The 18,811-nt window shown below is 38.0% G+C and overlaps 1 protein-coding gene across 1 annotated transcript in view; it reads left to right on the top strand.

Moving 5' to 3' along the window:
* Positions 1-17,801, top strand: part of NOCT (nocturnin) — a 30,645-nt gene extending 12,844 nt beyond the window's left edge. Inside the window, exons 2-3 of the mRNA XM_063108633.1 lie at positions 11,625-11,894; positions 13,138-17,801. Of these exons, the coding sequence (XP_062964703.1) occupies positions 11,625-11,894; positions 13,138-13,973 (1,106 nt within the window). The 3' untranslated portion in view covers positions 13,974-17,801. The remainder of the gene's footprint in view (positions 1-11,624; positions 11,895-13,137) is intronic.
* Positions 17,802-18,811: the final 1,010 nt, after the last annotated feature.

The raw sequence follows: 18,811 nt of genomic DNA on the forward strand, positions 1-18,811 counted from the left end.
TTTTGAGAGAATGTATTTTTTTTATTTAGGTTGTATTAAAGTTCGGGGGCAGGGGGAGTGCTGCTCTAGATAAGGTGTGGTTAGAGATTTATTTATTGCAAGCAATGATGCTATTGGCTCATTCATGAATCAATAGATACCATGTAGCTACAAGTCTCTTTTGACTCAGCTGGTTCTTCGTAGTGCCAGCTTTATAACTTATAAAAATAACTGAAGCTTTCCTTTTATGGTAAGGAAATCTAGGAACTTAGGTGTGTCTTAATGTAGAAATTCTCTGTGACTTTGACCTTTGACTTTGAATTACATAATTCCAGGAATGTAAGGTATATAAGCTGCTAAAGTATTTATTTTCGGTCCGAAGGAAAAACTGCCCAAGTATGCTTTTCAAATGAAAAAAAAAAAAAAAAAAAATTCTGTAATAGCAGTGCCACGTACCTACGTGTCAGTCTTAGATGGAGTTTGGATGTGTTGTCCCCTCCAAAACGCATGTGGAAATTTGATCTCCAATGTGGCAGTGTTGGAAACTGATTGAGTCATGGGGGCGGATCCCTCATGAATGGATTAGTGCTCTCCCTGGGGGAGGGGGGATTAATGAGTGAGTTCTCGCTCTATTAGTTCCGCGAGAGCTTGTTGCTTAAAAAGACCCTGGCACCTTCTCGCTCTTGCTTCCTGTCTCGCCATGTGATCTACTTGTACCCACCGGCTCCCTGCCACTTTCCACCATGAGTAGAAGCAGCCTGAGGCCCACGCCAGATGCAGCTGTCCCAGAATCGTAAGCCAAATAAACCTCTCTTCTTTATCAATTATCCAGTCTCAGGTAATTCTGTTATAGCAACACAAAATGGACTAAAACAGTCTTTCGTACTCCTTTTAAGGAATTTGTAAACATAAGAAAGAGTCTGTATTCTACGTAACATAATTAAGATGTGGTATTCAGATGTTGATTCTGAAACATTGTTTTCATCATAGGTGTAACATAATTAAGATGTGGTATTCAGATGTTGATTCTGAAACATTGTTTTCATCATAGGTAGAATTCATAGGAATTCATGTCCTATTTCTGCATGATAGAAGGAAGAACATTTTTGCTGAAATTGGAATGAGCCTCTGAAAAGTCAGGTGACTATTCCAAGATGTTACTTTAGGAGTTATCCCTTTACTCCACTTTTTTTAAGCTTTATTAAGTATGATATACTGTCCATAAAATAACCTATTTGACAACTTTTAGTGAATTTTTAGCATCCATCACTAAAATCCAGTTTGAGAACATTTCAGTCTCCCCCCAAAATTCCCTGAAGCCCATTTGCAGTTAACCCCTCTTCCATCCTCACCCCTAAGCAACTGCTGATCTGCTTTCTGTCTGTACAGATTTGCCCTTTCTACACATTTTATATAAATTGAATCATATTATATGAGTACATAGTCTTCTGGCTTCTTTCACTTAGTATAATGTTTTTGAGGTTTATTGCATATCATTAGTTCTATTCTTTTTATTGCTTTTTGCAAGGATATACTGCATTTTATTTATTCATTCACCAGTGATGATCACTGGATTGTTTCCATTTTTTGGCCATTATAAATAATGCTGCGGTGACCATTTGTGTACCAGTCTTGGTGTGAACATATGTTTTCATTTCTCTTGAGTAGATTCCTAGGAATGAAATTGTTGGGTCATGTGCTAAATTTATGTTTAACCTTTTAAAATAATGCCAAACTGTTTTCAAAATGGCTATACCATTTTACATTGCCACCAACAGCATATGAGAGTTCCAGTTACTCTGTATCCTCACAAACACTTGATATGGCCTATCTTTTTGATTATAGCCATTTTAGTAGGTATGTAGTAGTATCTCCTTATAGTTTTAATCTGTACTTCCTTAATGGCTAATGATATTGAACATCTTTTCATGTGTTTATTAGCCATTCTGTGTCTTCTTTGATGCAGTGTCTTTTTAAATCTTTTGCCCATTTTCTAAAAATTCTATTTTCTGGTAAAAGTCCTTAATAAGATATAATTTACAGATATTTTCTCCCAATTAGTGGCTTGTCTTTTCACTTTCTTAATGGTGTCTTTTCAAGAGCAAAATATTTTAATTTTAATGAAATCCAGGGCTTTGGGGGTTTTGTTTGTTTTGGCAGCTGGCTGGTACAGGGATCAAACCCTAGACCTTGGTGTTATCAGCACCACGCTGTAACCAATTGAGCTAACCAGCCAGCCTCAAGTTATCGTTTTTTTATGGATTATATTTTTGGTTATGTCTTTAAGAACTTTTTGTCTAGCTCAAGTTCACAAAAAACTTCTTACGTTTAAGTCTAAACAGTTTTCTAAAAAACACTTTTATATTGGAATAATTTTAGATTTACAGAAAAATTGTAAAGATGATACAGCGAGTTCCTTATACCCCTTACTCCCATTCCCCTAATGTTAACATCTCACATTGCCAAACTACATTTGTCAAATCTAAGAAACCAACACAGGAGCATTACTATTACTAAACTACAGACTTTATCCAGATTTCATTAGCTTTTCCCTAATGTTCTTTTTCTGCTCCAGGATCCAATTCAGGATACCATATTGCATTTAGACATCATGTGTCCTTAGGCTTCTCTGGTCTGTGACTATCTCTCAGTCTTTCCTTGTTCTTCAAGACGTTGACAGTTTTGAGGAATACTGGTCAGGTATTTTGTGGAAGTGTCTCTCAACTGGAGTTTCTGATGCTTTTCTCATGGTTAGACTGGGGTTATGGGTTTTGAGGAGAAAGTCAAGAGAGGTAAAGTGACACTCTCATCCTATCAGGGGGCACATTTGCTAACATAACTTAATCACGTGACATTAACGTTGATCGTCTGGTCAGAGTAATGTTTTCCAGGTTTCTCCACTGTACCCCTCTCTCTCTCATACTCGGTTTCTACAGAAATTATTTGGAATTCTTCTGTAAAGGTTTGTCTCTTCCCCCACCCCCATTTATTCAATCATTTATTCACTATATTATGGACTCATAGGTATTTATTTTTGTTTTATTTTTTGGTGGCTTGGCAGTATAGGGATCAAACCTTAGACTGGACTCATACATATTTAGTTTATACTTTGGATTATAACCTATTTTTTTTATTTGTTTCTTTCAGGGGGGGCGGTTATAATCTAATACTGTATTGTTTTGTTGCTCCAATTGCTTCGGCTTTGGTCATTGAGAACTCTCTCAGGTTGGTTCTTTGTTTCAGGCTCATCATTATTTTCCCTGCCCCAGCCATTTCTCCAAGGAGCCGTTTCCTTTTGCTTGTTTGTTTTTGAGAATGGTATTAGAAACCAGTATCTGGGTACTAAATGGGCTTTTTGCTACTGGGGTGCCATTGCTTTTTGGCCCTCTTGGGAAATGGAGCTAGGAAATATATGTATGTGTACTAAGCCATGCATACACACACACCTCTAATTACTTCTGAATCTTTCCATCTATATCTATAATATGGTAAACATGAATTCATACTGCTGTCTGGGACTCCAACTCAGTACCACATGATTAATTCTAGCCTCCCCCGCTTTATCTGTAACTTCTTCTCTGTCAGTGAAAATCTGGCTCCCACCATCCATTTACTAATTCGTTCAACCCCAGCATATATGCAAAGCTTTTTCAGAATTTTTAATACCTACCCCCATGAGAAACAACTTTATCAACCAGAGTATAGTGCTACGTACAGCTCCCTTTGTCTTTAGCCACACAGTTACCCATTAAAACGCTGTTTTCCAAAGGTACTTACATCACAGCTCCTTTTTTCCTAAACCACTTCAATGAGGAGCCATATGTTTATAGTACAGTTAGAACCATTGTCAAGCTTTGCGTTCCCTCTTGAGATCCTCCAACATCCTGGCTGATATTTTTAATTTACATACAATAAAGTTTATTCTTTGCAGTGGATACTTCTGTGGATTTTGGCAAATGCATAGGGTCGTGTATCCACCACTCTAGTACTGTTCAGAATATTCTATCACCCTAAAAATTCCCCTGTGCATCCCCATTGTTGTTAGCTGCTCCTCCCTCCCCAACCCCTGGCACCCACCAATTTATTTTCCTTCCCTGTGGTTTTGCCTTTTCCAGGAAGTCATGGATAGAATCACATAAAATATAATTTTTAGGGTCTGGCTTCTTTCACTTACAAAATGCGTTTAAGAATTCATTCATGTCGCATGAATCAGCAGCTCATTTTGATCTCTGGATAGTGTTCCATTTATGGATACATCACAGTTATTTAACCATTCACATATCACAGGGCATCTTGGTTGCTTCCAGTTTTTGCAATTATGAATGAAACTGCTATAAACATTTGGTGTACATATGTCTATGTGAATGTAAGTTTTCAGTACATTTAGGTAAACAGCTAGGGGATGTTGTTGGGCGTCTCCGGCGGCCACACGGGACCCCAACAGGTTTTTCCTTTCCCTAGAGGCTTGGGGCCAAAGGGATTGCCCTTTTCTCCCCCGCAGGATGCGGGGCAAAAAGAGATTCCAAGAGATGGGTGAGCACGCTGCTGCTCTCCCAGATAGGAACAAACACACACACATACAGCGGGGGTTCTGTCAGGCAGTTCCATTTATTGTAACACAAAAGATCATATTTATATGCTTAGCAGGCAGGGATTTCCAAGCTTAGGCCAATCCTTGAAAAGGTCAAATGTGCACGTGCTTTGCCTCTCTATGCTTAGCCCTCCCCCTTAACTTCCCTTGGGCACCACCTTTCATCCATTTAGGCCATCTGTTGTTTTTGCTTAGAAAAAGGGCGCGGTCCCGTAGTTCCCCCTTTTTGATTTAATAGAAGCCTTGTGTGGTTGTGTCTGTCTTAGGTTGTCCCCCCCGCCCGTTAGGGGATCTTACCCGTCATTGACTATCCAACCAAGCCGAGGCCGAAAGAACCTGTATTGGTCTTGTGTGGTTGTGCCTGACTTAGGTTGTCCCCACCATGGGGGATCTTACCCGTCATTGACTATCCAACCAAGCTGAGACCAAACAGGAGATTACACCTTGGTGTTAATTTTTTGAAGGGCCAAATTGACCCAAGGGTCTGGATGTGAGTTTTGGGTTGTATGGTAAGTCTTCATTTAATTTATTTTTTAAAATGGCCAAACTGTCTTCCAGAGTGGCTGTATATGAGAAGCAATAAATGAGAGTTTGTGAAGGGGTGGTATTATTTCTTCTTTAAGTATTTGATAGAATTTGCAGTGGTGCCATCAGGGCCTGGGCTATTCTTCACTGGAAGACTTTAACTTAACAGTGCCATAGTTTTGCTGCCCTTGTTGAACTACACCAGTAGAGCTGGGGTGGGGGAGATGGGAGCAGCCCTGGCCAAGAGTGTCACAGACCAGCAGTGTTCTTACCTGAAGTTCAACAGCTTTCATGTATAAAAACTTCTCATTTTGTTGTATTCCTTTGGCTGATATCCAGAGCACTGAAATGATTGGTTTTGATAGCTTTGTGCAAGTTTATATTTGCTTTTTGGGGAGAGAATTTGTCAGTTTTCTCATGCCATCATACCAGAAGTCAGAAGTCTCCTGCTCCATCCATCTTTCCTTCTCTATCACCCCTATTGGCAAACAAACATGGTAAAACAGCTTCCACCTTTAAGAAAAAAAATTATCTTGCCACTATTCCATTTCTCTCTTTTGGGGCAAAATTTCTTCAAAATACTTCTCTACTCTGTCTTATTTCCCCTTCTCCCCACAACTCCACCAAAAATCAGAAATCACTATTGTTAAAGTCACCAAAGTTTCCCATATCGCTAAATCCAGATCTATTCTCTGTCTTCATTTTCCTTGAACTGTCAGTAGCATTTGACCCAGGTGTAATGCCTCCTGGGTGAAACACTTCCTTTCCTTGTTTCCAGGAAGATCCATACTCTATTTTTCTCTTATGTCTCTGGTAATGTCATCTTATACTGTCCTTCCAGATTTTCACATCTTCCCAGATCTGTCCCAGAGCTCAATCCTTTGATCTCCTTTCTCTCTAAACTCATTTTAATTTCATTTATGCACTAATATCTCCCAAATGTTTACTTCCAGTTTGCATATCTTATTGCCAACTCCTGTTTTTGGCAAACCCCATATAGCCTTCCTAACCTGTGTAGTAGGCAACTTTATCCTTCTAGATGCTCAGCCAGAAACCTTGGAGACCTTTTGGACTACTCTTTCTGTCACAAAACACATCCAAGTCATAAACAAAACTTATTGGCTCCAACTTTAGATTTATTCAGAATCCAACCACTTGCACTGCTGCCACCCTAGTGCAAGCCACCACTGTCTTTTGCCTAGATTATTGTAATTGCCCTCTTCTGGGTTTCCTTATGTCTGCCCTTATTTCCCCAGAGAGTAGTGTATTTTTAAATTATTAGCCAGTGAGATATTTTAAAAATGTAAATCAGGTTCTCCCTCCTGCTTGGAATTCTCCAATTTCTTCTCTTCTCAAATAAAGGCCAAAGTCTTTAGAATGGTCAACAAGGCCCTACACGACCTGCTCCCCATCCCCCCTACCTCACTGTCCTCATCTCTTCCTATTCACTTTGTTCAAGCCGCACTAATCTCTTTACTGTTCAGACTTGCCAAGCATGTTCCTTCTTCAGGGCTTTTGCACCAGGTACTTTATTATTGAAGGGCTGCCCTAGGTCATGTTATTAAATATTCTGGCATTCAGTTTTGCATCAGTCCATCTTGGGGGCTGTATTTGGGTTTCCTGTAAGATTCAAGGGGGTAGAGACAGGACTATAGTAAATAAAATTCCCCTCTCGTTTCTTTTTCAAAATTTAGCCTACTAACATCTTTCTCGGGTGAGTGAATCAAGTACAAAAGGTCTATGCCAGTAAAAACTTTCTTTAAAGACAAATTTCAGTGCATTATTCCATACCTGAGTAATCAGACATGACAGAAATGATCCATTCTGAGTCTCAAAAATGAGGTGAGTAAAAGTCATTCTGAATGAAACATACAGGTTTTCTTAGCAGAGAGAAAGATGTGTCTCTAATGCAAATAATAGAGATGTTATATGAAGAGCACAACAACATAGATTTGAAAAGTTTCCACCTGTTCTAACCTAGAAGCATTTTCCAATTAATCTTGAAGAAATGATGAACACTTACACCCTCGTTTTAAAGATAGGTAAGTGGGTCTATAGAGTGTGGCACAGCAAAATGGTCATAGAGCTGGGACTAGAGTTGGATATTTTTTTTTTTTTTTTTTTTTTTAAATGATGGACCGGTAAGGGGATCTTAACCCTTGACTTGGTGTTGTCAGCACCACGCTCACCCAGTGAGCAAACCGGCCATCCCTATGTGGGATCCGAACCCGTGGCCTTGGTGTTATCAGCACCGCACTCTCCCCAGTGAGCCACAGGCCGGCCCCTAGAGTTGGACTTTTGATGCCTATCCCATTCAAGGCTTTAGTGTGCTGCACACATGCTGCAGTGTGTTCTTCATCTTTTCACTGCATCTCACAAACTTTGTCTTATGAGAGTAGATTTAATTTTTGAAAATGACCAAAACTTTTTCAAGGCCAAATCACAAATAAGTTGGACGATAAGATTTTATAATCTGCTATTGGTGCAAAGTGAGCTGACTTTAAGAAGAATGTTTTCATTGAATGCTGTATCTAATAGCCTACTAAGTAAGTGCATTTCCGAAACTAGACCCTAAAAAAGACAGCAGGAATGATAGAATTATAGAATATCCCGTTTACTTCATTTCACATAAACAAAACAGTCTCAGAATAGCAATACTACTATTATTAATTATTAATACTACTACTACTATTAATTATGATCACTGAAAAGTTTAACTTTTTTAATTGAATATGCTTTTTTCTTTCTGCTTCCTCCCTCCCCCACTTTTGATGTACTCTCTCTTAATATGTTCATTGTTGGATCGTATAGCCATTACATATTGTACTGTCCCTTTCAGTATCATTTAAACTTGACTTTCTAAGTAGCTATATGTTTTTGTTTGTTTTGGCAGCTGCCTGGTACAGGGATCGAACCCTGGACCTTGGTGTTATCAGCACCACACTCTAACCAACTGAGCTAACCGGCCAGCCCTCTTTGTAGCTGTATGTTTAGTGCTCACCACCAGTTCTTATACCAGTGTCTCTCTGGTCCTTTTGGTCTGAAGCTTGTTCTCTAGTTCCAGGGATGGCAACTTTTTTCTGAAAACAGCTGGATAGTAAATGTGTTTTTATTATTATTTTTTTATTATTATTATTGGTTATGAATATTCATTGGGTACAAAGCAAATTGTCACCACTCATGCCTAAGATGTGATGGCCAGATCCATACTGGCAGCATGTCCATTACCACAAATTGTGATTATACCCCATGTCCCCCACCCAATTATCCCCAGCCTCCCTCCCCATCCTACTTTCCCCTTCCACTTTGTATCCCTAGGTATGCTCTCTCCCTCTGCAAGTCCAACACACCACTGTGGTCTTTCTTTTCTTCCTTCTTTCTCTCTTAGCTCCCACATATGAGTGAGCACATGCGGTATTTATCCCTCTGTGCTTTGCTCATTTCACTCAACATAAGTTTCTCCAAGCTCATCCATGTTGTTGCAAGTGGGAGAATTTCATTCTTTTTTATGGTGGAGTGGTATTCCATGGTGTATATATGCCACATTTTGTTTAGGCTTTGTGAACCAAAAATAGCCCACTCACATATTGTGTGTGTTTAACTATTCTTTAAAAATGTAAAAATCATTCTTAGCTTGAGAACTGTAAAAAAATCCTTCTGACTGCAGTTTGCTAACCCCTACTCTAGTAGAATGCTCAAAAAGAGCTCATGGAAACAATATTTCAGTTTTCCTGGATGTAAAATCCTTGGCTCACATTTTCTTTCCTTAGATATTTTCAATACATTACCTCATTTTCTTCTGGCAAAACATTGCGGTTGAAGTCTGACGATATTCCAGTTTTATCTTCCTTATAAGTTACTTGCTGTTTTTGCCTACATTGCCAAGGGAGTTTTTCTTTACAGTCCCCTTGGTGTTGGGTTGATACTCTCAGGTATGCAATGTGTTTTTTTTAATATCTAGTTTTCAAGTATTGTTTTGTTTTTAAAGGTGTTCATGATTTATAGTTTTTGGTATTTATTTTGTTCCCTTGCATTGGTTTTTATCTACAAGAAATAGTATATATATATGTATATATTTGGATCTTCTTTGCTTATTTTCAATATTTGCCACTTTCTTGCAAATCCTTTTTGTCCTTTTTTATTACTAATTCTTTTTGGTGCCTCATTTCTGAGTTTTCTAGTTCTGATTTAGGCATTCTTTCATGTCAATATATCATTTTCTTAATGATTTTTAGCCCACTTTGCAATAGGGTACCACCATTTGATTTGCTTTCTGGGCATGTCTTTCTGGTTTGCTTTCATTGTCTGAATGATATTGTTCTGTTCCTTATTCTCTTTATGTGAAATTGATTTTCTTAAGTGTTTAGAAGGAAGTATGGTTTTCCTGACTTCACATAACTAACTCCTCAAGCATTGGACTCCTATTAGTCACTACCACCCTCTTTTTCACAATCATCTTTGCATAGTGCTTGCTTTTTTTTTTTTTGGCGGTTGACCAGTACAGGGATCGAACCCTGGATCTTGGTGTTCTCAGCACCATGCTGTAACTAACTGAGCTAACTGACCAGCCAAGCACTTGCTTTTTATCACAGTAACCACCCCAAAATTCAGCTTGGACAAGATACAATGTCATCAAAAGGAATGTAGAGCAGTCCTGTTGAAACTGAACTCTACATCAAGCTAGTAGTTTGCCTGAAGCCTGACAGTTGTCAAATATCACTGTTTATTTCAAGTTGAAAATATACCATGATGCCCCTAGGAATTTGCTGTGGTGCCGTGGGACACCTTGGCACACAGCTTGGGGATCACGATCCTGGCTTATGCTGATGCTGCTGATCTGGAGACCACACTTGAAAACCATCAGGACGTTTAACTGTTTATTCTTTTACTTCTGGTTTTTAAAATAAAGACTTTCAAAGTTGTACTGCCAACCAAGAAGAAAATTTCTTTCTGTAGACCCATATACTCAGAAAGGCATGTAAAGCAATTAAAATGAATTTAAAATATTGAAATCAAACAGTTTGGAAACAGTTGTGCATGTGTGTTTGTGGGTGAGCATGCTTGCTTGCAGATGCACGTACACCTGAATGTACGCTAGGAAAATCAGCGTGTGTTTCTTTGCCTTAGTCTCTAGTTTTCTTACTGGGAGGAAACAAACTACTTTGATTAGAGAAAAAGGAGCAAAAGAGAGCATGTTTGCATGCTTATTGGCCTTGATGTTCAAGGACAGTTGGTGATGACTATTTGAATTTGCTTTGTGACCTGCCACAGTGAATTTGATTGACAGCTACTTTGAGATGTGGTCAATCAGCTTTCCAAATTTTATAAAGAAAACTTTATAAAATATTTACATTTATATTTATAAAGTGCTTATATTTTATAAAGAAAACTTTGTGTCTTTTGAGAGAGGACAAGAATATGGATATGGTAGGCAAACCCAGCTTGGTACCAAGATTCGTCATGCACAGAATCTTGGATCTCTCCAGGTAAAAGAGAAAATATGGTTGACCTCTTAAAGAGCAATCAACTGCTTTCAAGCAAATTGACAAGTACAACTTCTCTCATGCTAATTAGTTGAAGATTGTGCTCAGTAGGAATTATAATCTATTAAGATAAAAAGCAAAGCAATAGAAAATGCTCATGAAGACAATGTAATCAGTGCTTCCTGTGCCTTTCCTCACTCATTCTTTTCAGCATCCCAGGAAATGTGGGCAAAGTCATGAGAACATGGTGTCCTGGATGGAAACTATGGCTGAACAAAAATCAACTGTGTTTACCCCCCAGCCCTTTTCTGGATTTTTAAAAATCCAGCAATTGATTTAGATTAGAATGTACTGCTCAGTCATGTTCACACAGTTCTACAGAAATTCCAAGCCCTGATTTACACTTAACACTTAAGAGATTTAATCTAGCCATTACTTTCCACAGCAGAGGGATCCATAAGATGACATAATCAGGGGAGCAACCTGCTACAACCTTCTCGCTTCCCAAGGATTAACATTGGCTTTCTAACATTTGACTCTTTACAAACTAGTCTTTAAGTTCTTATTAACATGTATAGAAAAAAGAATGTGGATTTTGTTAAACCATGCTTTCATAGTAAGACTGAGTTTATAAAGACAAGTCCTGACTAGAAAAGGCCATCGAGATCAAGACAGTTCTTCATTAAAAGAATTGGTTATCTTCATTAATCAGAGACTTTGTTTGTTTAGGCGGGTGGCCAGTTCAGGGATCCCTGACCTTAGTATTATAACACATAACACTGTGCTCTAACCAGCTGAACTAAATGGCCAGCCCCTGAGATTAGTTTTAACTGTAGTATTTAAATTACCTGTCCTAGTAGAAAGCTAAAACGGGAAACTCCTTTAATCTACCTCAGTAGAAATGGCTTAATACATGAATATGGCAAAATTGCCCTAAGTTGAACCCCTGGTTTCTATGGGCAGCAAATGCTTTGTCTTACAATTGAGCTGGGTGAGAAAGTCAGGAAGATGAGCTAAATGTGTCATTGTGCTTTCCTTTCCTTTAGTGTGTTCCATGGGAAACGGTACGAGCAGACTCTATAGTGCTCTCGCCAAGACACTGAACAGCAGCACAGCCTCCCAGCACCCAGAGTATTTGGTGTCACCTGACCCAGAACATCTGGAGCCCATTGATCCTAAAGAGCTTCTTGAGGAATGCAGGGCTGTTCTGCATACTCGACCTCCCCGGTTCCAGAGGGATTTTGTGGACCTGAGGACAGATTGCCTCAGTAGCCACCCACCTATTAGGGTCATGCAGTGGAACATCCTCGCCCAAGGTATACCTGATGCTTTTATGTGTGAGTGGTTGTTTGCTGTGACTTCTTTTCTGCTTCTGCACATGTCCAATGCACTGATGTCTTGATGTCTTATCTGGAGGGAAGAGGCGTGGGCAGATGGAGGAAGTATAGAATGGGGCAACTACGGCAGCATGAGGAGCTCCCGGAAGGGGAGGCTAGGAAAGGAAGTCATCTGGTTTTCACTAATAAAGCCAGCAACTCAAGAATTATTCTTGACCTTCCATGTTTGTGGGCTATCTGAGAACAATGAAAGTCTGCTTCCCAGCAGATCCAAACTTAAAGGACCCTGTCTTTTATTAGGCAATTCAACGGAACAGCCTCAGACTTTCTGTTGCCTCCAGCCTTCAGTCCACTACTAAGATTTGCAGGGGAGAAACTGAATGGGTAATATATAGAACTGCAGGGAATGGCAACTATGTGGGTGTAGTGGTGTCTAGGTATTCTTGTGCCAAATTCTCAGCCATACTCATCTATATAACTTGGGACCAAAAAGATGTTGCTTCATTTCTCTGTTCATTAAGATATTACTTTGTTATGGTAGAAAGGACTCCTTTCCTGGGTCTGCTAAATTAAACAGATGCACCAATATACTTTCTGTAGCATTGCCTTTTATGTAGCAGTTGAAATTTTAAGAAAAAGAAACAAGGGCTTATTTATTTGTTTGTTTATTTATGCATGCATGCTGGAAAAGAAGGTCCTACTCCCTGACTTATCAATCTCTGATTCTTTTATTTTTCTGGAAGCTTGTCCGTAAGTGAGAAAAGCTGCCCATTTAAAATAGGTCCCAATCATTCTGAGTAGTATCTATTTATATCAATTCACATGGCTTTATTATAATCAGTGTTAAAACTTTGTATATAGAGTTAAATATGTTCATTTCATTTAACACAGTTTATTTTTTAATTTTTTTCTAACACAGTTTAGATCCCTAGGACTGTACAGATCAGTTTCCGTAATTAAGGCTAAATCTAAAGATCTCATATCCTGGACTGTAGTTACATGAAATAGTTTCACTACAAAAGAAAATCAATTGCCTGCTTCATCCACATGGTAAGAGATTATTTAGTTTGGGTGGGTTAATGTAGTATAGATAGCAAAGAACGACCCAAAGAATCTGAAGCAGGAGAAGCATTCTGAGTAGTGCCAAACCTAAGGAGACTCTTGGGTACTTTGAAGTCATTGTTCGGTAGTAGCTGACAACTGGCTGCCTTTTTCTTTTCAGCTCTTGGAGAAGGCAAAGACAACTTTGTACAATGCCCCATTGAAGCACTCAAGTGGGAAGAAAGGAAATGTCTCATCCTAGAAGAAATCTTAGCCTACCAGCCTGATATATTGTGCCTCCAAGAGGTGGACCACTATTTTGACACCTTCCAACCACTCCTCAGTAGACTGGGCTATCAAGGCACATTTTTCCCCAAGCCCTGGTCACCTTGTCTAGATGTAGAACACAATAATGGACCAGATGGCTGTGCCTTATTTTTTCTTCAAACCCGATTCAAGCTAGTCAACAGTGCCAATATTAGGCTGACAGCTATGACATTAAAAACCAATCAGGTGGCCATTGCACAGACCCTAGAGTGCAAGGAGTCAGGCCGACAGTTCTGCATTGCTGTCACCCACTTAAAAGCACGCACTGGCTGGGAGCGGTTTCGATCAGCTCAAGGCTGTGACCTTCTCCAGAACCTGCAGAACATCACCCAAGGAGCCAAGATTCCCCTTATTGTTTGTGGGGACTTCAATGCAGAGCCAACAGAAGAGGTCTACAAACATTTTGCTTCTTCCAGTCTCAACCTGAACAGTGCCTACAAGCTGCTGAGTGCTGATGGGCAGTCAGAACCTCCATATACTACCTGGAAGATCCGGACCTCAGGGGAGTGCCGGCACACCCTGGATTATATCTGGTATTCTAAACATGCCCTGAGTGTAAGGTCAGCCCTTGATTTGCTCACCGAAGAACAGATTGGACCCAACCGGCTACCATCCTTCAATTATCCTTCAGACCACCTGTCTCTAGTGTGTGACTTCAGCTTCAATGAGGAACCTGATGAACTTTTATAAACACTTGTCTGGGTCTTTTTAATCACAATAGTCTTAACCAGGGATGTTTCAGGAAACAAATACAGAATAAGAAATTGCCTGAGAAAGGATTCCATTTCTGTCACTTCACTTTCCATGTTTGCAACATGCCCTTAGGAAAGAATCTCAAACCTTTTCAATTAAAACCTATAGCAAAGGTGTTTGCACTCCAGTTTTGGCTTGTATTGTTTCCTTTCCAGTAGCATTACCTTTTGATCATTTAAGGGCATTAAATTAGGCTTGTTTTGAATCTTTTTCAGTTTGAGGATGCTATAAAAACTCAGACTTAGTTGAGTCCTCCATAATTAACAATAAGTATGTAGGAGCAATTTCTCTAGATAGCATTTCATGTTATTTATTGGTGAGTTTTTTAAATGTCAATAAGATATGCATGGCAATATTTATTTTTATATCTTCATGTAAAATTAAGTAAATGAATTACAGTATTATGAGCATTTTAGAACCATGCAAAACTCAAGTTATAGAAAAAGTATTTTATAGTAATTTTCTTAAAGCTTTAAAATGTTTTCACTTGGGGTCTAAACAAAATGTGCACAAAAGAACTGTTTAGCCTGCAGGGGGTTTTGTTATTTAAGTATCAGGTCTCCTTGATACATTCTTCTTAAATAATCCTTGCTGTGCCTCCATGTTCCCCATTAGTGTGTATCTTGAAGAGATTCCAATTATTTAATCAATTAGTTTTCATTATTTAATCACTATTATGCATTTATACTTTTCCATTGGAATAACGTTGGTAGACATTTGAGGTCACTCAATATCATTATTTGTATTGGAATGTGCTTTTCACAATAAGTTATTTAGGAGTTGTTTTGTGGCAGTGACTAAGAAAATCAGTTGGACTTTGTTTTCAGAGATGTGAAACTTTCTAGAAAGCCTATTAACGGCTGTCACTGAAATTTCCTATGACAGCCAGAGATGACTGTGGTTCATACATCTAGAAAGAACAATGTAAAAAGTTAGGTAACCTAGAACTTTCCATCAGAAATAAAAGTGGTAAAGATAACAGGTGAAGCCTCTTCCAAACAAAATAACCTATTGATAATAAATTGATAAATATTTTAATCCATGAGTTGTAAAAACTTAAGATTAATAAATGGTGTTTTAAAGCTAGTGCTTTTATTACCTTGTCATTTTAGTCCAAAAAGAATCTGGGAGTAGATTTGATTTTTTCATACTGTTATGTGGTGACCCACACTATCCATTTACACAAAAATTTTTAAAATGGACAAAAGCAGATCTGCAGTTGCATGCTAAAAGCATCTATGCTATGCTTATGTGGTATCTCGGCTCCAAGGGTGGAATTTCCCAAAGTAGGCCACCCAAATATTCTGCGATGGTATCACTTTGGAAACAAATGATTTGTTTCCAGTAACACTGTATATACAAAATCTTGGGGCTACCTAGAAGGAATGGCAAGCAGGAAGAATATTTGTACCAATTATATTGGTTCAAATCTTAGCATGACCAATGGTAATCTTACATTGTTGAGAAACACACTGATGAGAATACTTGTTTGCCTACCCCAAAGTACACCAACCTGAAGAGAAATTATGAGATGTGACTACAAATTAAGGAGATGGGGGCAAATCCACAGTGAAACTCTCCATATGAGTTATCCTTTGGAGTTAGTTATGTATGGCAGGAGACTGAACACTTATTTCAATGATGTTTTTGTTTGATGCTTTTGCATTTGTCTTCATTTAAAGTGTAATTATGTGAGCATTCTATATAGGAATTTTTTAGTAGTTATGTAAATCTTGTAGGGATGCATTTTGCATTTTAACTTTATCTTAAGTCTTTCTTTGTAGACAGCTTTGCCTTATGGACTATGAGAGTAACCTGAAGGTAAAATGGTAAATAACAAATCTGTTCTACAGAACTAAATATAGATACCATGCATAGATTTCTTTTATTCCATCCCTGTGTACCTTTTGGTCTGCTTTTCCTTTTATATCCTATATAATATTTTGTCTGACATTAAAATAAGAGTAAATTGTGCAGATTAGAAGAATGAGTGAGAGCAGCATGGACTTTTGCATCCTTCATGCCACATTTCCTTAAATTCCATTCTACATGGTGGTAGTAATGACTGCCTCATTTATTTAAATAAAGCATTATGGTATATACGTAGGAAGAAATTAACATTTGAGTTCCTTAACTTTGGCTCTGAGAGCCTTACGTATGATCTTAAAACTACTCTTTATAGACAGTGGCTCCAAAGGTCAAAATTTAAGTAAAGTGACAATAGTAGCTGAGCCAGGACACAAATCCAGGTCTGTCTTGACTCCAAAGTACTTGCTTCTTCCCCACCACAATGTTCCCTTGGCCTTGAGTGAGTATATATGGGTAGAAAAGTGATATTGTGGGAGAGCAAGAGATGTTTTTAATGAAAAATTGTTAAACACATAAGTTAAATACTTTTGTAGTACACATACAAAATAGAAGCAAGATATAGTGGATTTCAGTTTCGAGGATGAAGTCAAGTTTTGCAAAAAGTAGAATATATGATACCGTTTGCATACTTTGATGGTAGCTTTTTGTAAAGGAAACAATAAGATCACTCTACCAGTTTTAAAACTAAAGGAAGAAATTGATGCAAATATTCTGTATTCAAACCATTTTTAAAAACATCCAAGATTTGTAAGGAAATGTTGCGTATAACTAGGTAAAGCACCTGAGACTTGAGGAAAGTTCCAAGATTTTCTAAAAAGAGATGAAATGAAAACATGCTCGTAATCACAATTGATTTCAATTTTAGAAAAGGAAAGTCATCCAAAAAATGAACGTCCTTGCATAAGAGCTCTGCTGAACTATTTTTTTAATGACATGCACAAAAATACGGCACAGGCAGGCTTTTTATCTAGAGTGGATAGATAACAGCAGATTTATTAAATGAAAAATGGCAAAGGCCTGGGCTTGAGTTTATAAAATAAGGAAAGTGGGGAAAAAAGGCAACATGTTGCAGGGCACAGGCTCTAAGTGGGAAAAAAAAAAAGATTTAGCTGTAACCAGTGTGACCCTGAACAAGTCACTCCATCTCTAGTGTCTCAGTTTTCTCAACCACAGATCATCATCACACCTGCCCTCTCGACCTCATAGATTTGTGAGATGTCTGTAAAATAATATTGTAAATTGTAATATAAAATATTTATGTAGGTCACTGAATAATAATGCTTAAGGTTCAGAACAAGAAGGAAAGGGCCCTGTACTTCATGTCATAACCCACTCCTAATTGTTAGAGAATAACCCTTCAATTTGAAAGGGCAGAACCAATAGTGTTAACAGAAATTGAAGACCAAAATAGGTGAGGGGCTGATAGAATGGCAAGAAATTGGTTGGCTGCTTTTTCCCCGACTTGTTCCTCCTCTAGGCAGACATAAGGTTGTGGGTTAATGAGGCTAGTTTCTTTAATTTCATAGGAAGTTGTCAATCCTACTTCGATCTGTAAAGAAGAAATATCTGCCTTTGAAGGACAAAAAACAGAATACCCACAACTCCAGGCCCTTGTTCTCCAGATTTCTTTGGAAAACTCTCTTCCGAGAAAACATTCATATAAGATTAAACATGTGGACAAAGCCATTCCTCGACAGAATGCTAGGAAAAGCTTTGCTGCTTCTAATCATCCGGTAACTTGGACTATATGAATCTCGATTGATTTATCTTTTTTGCTTTGGCTGCCGAGACGTTCAAAACCAAAGTTTATAGCTGAATTTTAATTATTGTGTAACATTTTACAGCACGTATTCTGCATATTTCTTTTGCCACCCTTTTTTCTTTGCCTAATTTTCTTTTGCCTCTATTTTTGTTGACTTTCATTTATGAGTATTCTTACAATATGTAAACTATCTGAAATTCTTTTACTAATAAAGTGGAGTATTGATTAAATTATCTTGCCACGTTAAACAGATTCAGGCTTCAACATCTAAACAACTTGCACATAAAGAATGTGAAAAATATTCACAGTCCTGTATGTATACTATTGAAAGACCCTAATCAAGAAAAATGATGGAAGATTGCACATAGGGATTATGTCTGACATTTGATTCTGGTACCCATAGATTGTTAAACCTAAAGAGAACACCCAGAAAAATTCTCAAACACTTTAAATTTTAGTTTTTAAGAAAGTAAGGATCACTACATGATAGAATAGTTTTATTCAGAAACTAACCTTGTTTCCTTCCTTATCCCTCTTTTTTTTTGGATGGGAGGGAGTGGGAGGAGTTGAAGCTAAAAACCAAACTGGGAGCCAGAGGAGAAGTTCTGTGATTAGGTCTGCCTGACTAGCTGAACCGACTCATGAGTCAAAAGTTTTCCTGAACTTCAGATTCTTCACTTGTAATAAAGGGAATAATCTCTAAGGTTTCTTAAAGATTTCTTAAAACTCTAACGTGAACTTTAAAACTATTTGAGTTACTGCTGCCACTACTCAGAAATATTTGATACTTTTTGGAACTGCTTCCATATGTTTTATGAAGCTCTCAAGAAAACTGGTGTGAACTTTCTAGCCCCATCACATTTTGAACCAAATACCTACCTTGATTCACATTTTATTAACCTCAAATGAGTTGGCTAAAATCTTCAACAGGAAATTTGCCTCAATTATTAAGTATGTTTAAAATTTAGATTCTGCTCTAAGAAGCAATTCAAAAGTATTTGGAATGATGGTAGCACTACTGGCATTAGTATATAGCTTTCCAAAGTAATTTCTTTGAATGGAAAAGGCACATTAACCTAGTATTCTGTTTCATAAGACTCAAAAGATTCATCCTTCTTAAGGACATGTTAAATGTGAGAAAAAG

This window comes from Cynocephalus volans, chromosome 9 (assembly GCF_027409185.1).
Source record: "Cynocephalus volans isolate mCynVol1 chromosome 9, mCynVol1.pri, whole genome shotgun sequence".
NCBI lineage: Eukaryota > Metazoa > Chordata > Mammalia > Dermoptera > Cynocephalidae > Cynocephalus > Cynocephalus volans.